The sequence below is a fragment of the Galeopterus variegatus genome, unplaced genomic scaffold (assembly GCF_000696425.1).
Source record: "Galeopterus variegatus unplaced genomic scaffold, G_variegatus-3.0.2 Scaffold609, whole genome shotgun sequence".
NCBI classification, from domain to species: Eukaryota; Metazoa; Chordata; class Mammalia; order Dermoptera; family Cynocephalidae; genus Galeopterus; species Galeopterus variegatus.
The window spans coordinates 72,238-76,817 of record NW_007726720.1 but is presented as its reverse complement, the minus strand read 5'-3'; the positions used below and the strand labels follow the sequence as shown (position 1 = coordinate 76,817).

The window sequence follows — 4,580 nt, the reverse complement described above, 5'->3', positions numbered from 1 at the left end:
GGCGGGAGCGCCGCTGCGCTCCCAAGTGGTGCACTCTCCAGTGCGCCACCGGGCCGGCCCGTAATTTTGATAAACTGTCAGCTAGTAAGCACCTTGGACACTGTCAAGAAAATGCCATATTCACTCTTGAGGGGGAGTTCTGAATTCTTGAAATGTGAGTTATTAGGCAAGATAGCCATGGGCAGAGTGGTTTGGAGGGAGGTGGTCTCACCTGCATGTGTGTGTTGGGTGTTTGGGATGTTCCGGAATCCTAGCTAGTCTGAAAGCACACTTGTTTTGGTAGTTTCGGTGGTAGGCATTCTGGTGGTATGCCCATATCTTACAGTCAGGACGTAAGGCCTGTGACAACCTAAAGTATAAAGAACGAGACAAGCCTCACGCTTTGATTGAGTGTGGCACTATAGAAACGATCGATGAAAAGCAATTCATTCTTTTACTCAGCAAAGATTTTACTTTTTAAAAAAAAAAAATGGGGCCGGCCCGTGGCTCACTCGGGAGAGTGCGGTGCTGATAACACCAAGGCCCCGGGTTCGGATCCCATATAGGGATGGCCGGTTCTCTCACTGGCTGAGCGTGGTGCTGACAACACCAAGTCAAGGGTTAAGATCCCCTTACCGGTCATCTTTAAAAATAAATAAATAAATAAATAAAAATTTAAAAAATGAATCTCAGGATTAAATGTGGTTTTGGGTTGCCCTCAGGGGGCAAATTTATTTTCATTTTTGTTGTGTTTCAAAAATTGTAGTCACCTACCAAAAGAAATTGGAAAAATTTATTGTCATGGGAAGCTTAACACAATATATTACTAACTGAAAAACAAAAAGGTAAAATATCATGGACACAGATGGTTCATTTGTGTAAAAGGTATTTAAGAAAGTATAGGAGACTTAAAAGAAGCTCATGTTTGGGCCGGCCCGTGGCTCACTCGGGAGAGTGTGGTGCTGATAACACCAATGCCCCGGGTTCGGATCCCACATAGGGATGGCCGGTTCGCTCACTGGCTGAGCGTGGTGCTGACAACACCAAGTCAAGGGTTAAGATCCCCTTACCGGTCATCTTTTAAAAAAAAAAAAAAGAAGCTCATGTTTACTTTGAACAGTTCTTAATTCCCATCCTGCCCTCACTCATCATAAAGGTAAAAGATTTGTAAATGACATGTTCTAAAGTAAGTTCTGATAGACTGGATTTGAGGCTAGATTAAAAAAAAGAAATACACACACACAACTTACATGCTAAATAATTGTTTTTGTTTACATAGCACCAAACATCAGAATGATGAAAAACTTGAATTCATTAGGGTATTCTAGCATATCTACATATTAGTATTATAAAGACATTCTGATGATTAGTGGGATTCACCCTTTATTGGTAATCCCCAAACCTGTAGCTGATTTTTTTTTTACGGACATCCAGAATGGCTGAGAAGTGTGCTTTTTGAGGCTTATAGCATTGTAACCATGTCTTAATTTGTGAAGTCTGGAGAAGAAAGATAAAGCCTTTGGCTCAGGCGTTTTCTCTAGGGCTGTCATTTAGAGTGAAGTCACTGTTTTTTTTAAGAATGCAGTAATTTAAGAGAAAAATACACTGTATCTTGGTACTGTTGCTTGTGATATAACGCAAATTGGTAATTTTATTTGGAAAGTAAATACTTGATAATAAATGATAGGGTATGAAGAACGAGTTTTTGTGTTTTTGTTCTACATAAAAATCACCACTTGACCAATTTTTAAATTTGCATAATGTTGTATTTTGCTTGAAGAATCTTTTGACTTTCCTGTTTGTATTCTCATTTTGAACATTTAAAAATATCTTTATGTAAACATAAAAGTATTACATATATGTTATCTATAGTGATTAGTTATTACCTGGCATGCTTTTGACTATTTGTTTTTAACATAACCAACCCAGACATTTTATTGGCTGAATATGTTTTTGAAAGTACATTTATCTCAACATACAAGTAGAAAAGGAGGGGGAATCATGAGGAGGAATGTTAAAAAAGAGTAATCTTTTCTGTCTCAAGAGTGAAGTCACATTTCTTTTCTACTGTTTTGTTAATAACCATCATTCTTGTGGCCCAGAATTGAAAAGAACAATCTCATGGCTGCACAGAACATGCCTCATCTCTTCTGTGTCCTCCTCAAAGCCATTCACATGTAGGACTGATCACATACACGCTGGCTGGTTTCTTGTCTGCTGTGAGCTCTTGAGAGCAGATAGTGGGTCTCACTCCCCTCAGCCCGGCCCTGCACCTGTCCCAGGACTCTCACTTTGTTGACCTTTGGGCCTTTCCTTCAGTGGACTTGTCAGTCACTTTGGGTTCTGTGCTGAGCCAAATCACCTGCCCCATGGCGAGCCCATAGGGGTGGCTGAATAGGATGGAGGCTTATGGTCCACAGCCATAGGACAGGGATTTTTCTCTGGGTAAAAGTAATTATTAACGATAAAAAATCAACTACTCACCCTCTTGGGCATGAGTAACTGGTGGCATGAACCAAGTTAGCCATGAAAAGTGCACAGGTGGGGATTGCCTAATTTGACAGTGAGTTACCATGATGGACCCAGGTTAAATGAAGTTGCAAACATGACTGGCAGCTGCGTGAATTACGGCTTTGTGTATCATTCGCGACTTTCATCAACCAGTCTGGTTTTCTGCCATTAACCCCGTGATGATGTGTTAGGCCTTTTCCTGAGAGCCTTACCTAATTCTCACAAAAATGTTGTGAGATGAAGCTGGAAACAAAGGATGAGAGGTTTGTAACTGGACGAGTTAGAGTTTCAATACTGGTCCATTTGACTAGAAAGCGTATGTATGCTCTTGGTAGCAGACATGTTGCTCTCCAAGAGTGGGAGGAGCAAGGGAGGGACACCGCGTTTTCTGCTAGGGGTGGGTAAATTCATAATTGGAAGGTTCAGTTTTGACCATTTACATAACACTCAAATGTTCTTTCTCCGTAGGCATTAAAGACTATTCCAACTGGCCCACCATCCCGCAAGTGTACCTCAATGGCGAGTTTGTGGGGGGTTGTGACATTCTTCTGCAGATGCACCAGAATGGGGACCTGGTGGAAGAACTCAAAAAGCTGGGGATCCACTCCACCCTTTTAGATGAAAAGAAAGACCAAGACTCCAAGTGAGGGCACCCGGGTCCTCACTGTGCAGAGAGGGAGCCGATGACGTCAGAGATGCACTGCCGGAAAAGCCTTACTGATTTGGGGCTCACTATTAAAAAAGGCAACTGCTTGCACTGACTCTTTTGGTTGTTAGCAGTCGGTGATTTTAGTTTGTCTGGTGTTTGGGCTAAGAATATTCTATTGTGATCTTAATTGCAACCACTGCACTGTAATAATTCGATGTTGTATAATGATATTGCTGTAAGAAAAATTTGTTCTTATATTGTCATTCTTTGCCTGATTCAGGAGTTAAATAGGAGCTTTTGAATCATTATTATTCATGACTCCCATGCAAATGTGTCAGTCTGCAAAGATAATATAGCCCCCTAATTTTTTGTAACTTTTTCTGTTAAAGAAAATGATGAGCAAAGAAGAAAATGTGACAACTGGGGTGTTGTTTTTTAAAATAAACTGCCAACAAAGGGATACACGGATGCATGAGTTGTTAATTTTGAAGAGCATACATCCGTAAGAAATTTTAGTGCCTCTGTGACCTTTTGTTTTTGGGAATTAAGAGTGATTCTCTTTCCACTGAATGTTTGTGTAAAAAAACAAAAAAAGAGTGGTTCTCATACTCTTCTATTAAATTTGCTACAAGAATTGCTTTTGAGCTGTGCTCCAGTTTCTCCAGGGGAAGTAGATGTCGTGAATGCTGATTGGCTGGTCCAGGTAGAGGCGTGGGTGAACTCGGGCGAGAATGGAAGAGGAGGCTCCTCCTGCCTATCTTTGCAGGTCTGTGCTCACCAACTGCACTGCAGTTAGATAGGGAGAAGTCATCAACGGTCCACGGAGGTATGGGGTTTAATGAGTATTTTATTTCTTAAAAAATGGGGCCTTTATAAAAATGGAGATAGTTGGAAACATGGCAGAGATTCTTCTTTATAAGACTTTCTCTGTGGCATGTTGGAGCTGGAAGTCCTCCACAGTGGTTCATGGGAAGAAAGCCCATCCTATCATGGTGTGTCTTTAGCTCCCCAGAAGCCTTCAGTCATCTCCAGGGGCTTAAACAGTGTTCGTTGAGAAGTACATCTCTGTGGTGGCAGAGATAGGAAGAAGGATGTATTTTCTAATGAAAAGGGAAAAAAGGGCAGAAGGCCGGCTTCTCTCCCTGGAGCCGTTCTAGAGGCCTGTTCTGTCAGTTGTTTTAGTCTACATGAGTTCCCCTTGAGAAAACTCTGAAAGCAGACTCGCTGAGTGAGATAAAGCTGGAACCAGGATGGGATTGTTCTCTGTGGGCAGGTGTGCTGGGTGGTCTCGTAGCTCCTGCTCCTGCTGCTACCCTCCCCCAGAGGTTTTGGGATTCCCAAAGGAAAGGGAAGGAAAGCGCCCCACCCCCACCTTACTTGGGACTGTCCAGTCAAATTAGAAGACTGTCCCTTGTTAATCACTGACCTTCACCATGGGCTT

General features: G+C 42.0%; 1 protein-coding gene across 1 annotated transcript; it reads left to right on the top strand.

Annotated features, from left to right (window-relative positions):
* The first annotated feature begins 2,584 nt into the window (after window positions 1-2,584).
* GLRX5 (glutaredoxin 5) lies at window positions 2,585-3,775 on the top strand. Its single transcript, XM_008570525.1, has 2 exons — window positions 2,585-2,642; window positions 2,959-3,775. Exons 1-2 carry the CDS (start codon window positions 2,585-2,587, stop codon window positions 3,135-3,137), a joined length of 237 nt encoding a protein of 78 aa, XP_008568747.1. The 3' UTR covers window positions 3,138-3,775.
* Window positions 3,776-4,580: the final 805 nt, after the last annotated feature.

Coding starts and splice junctions, on each gene's coding strand:
- GLRX5 (XM_008570525.1), top strand. CDS start 2,585: ATGACTGGCAGCTGCGTGAATTACGGCTTTGTGTATCATTCGCGACTT. Junction 2,643..2,958: donor TTCGCGACTTTCATCAACCA/GTCTGGTTTTCT, acceptor CTTTCTCCGTAG/GCATTAAAGACTATTCCAAC.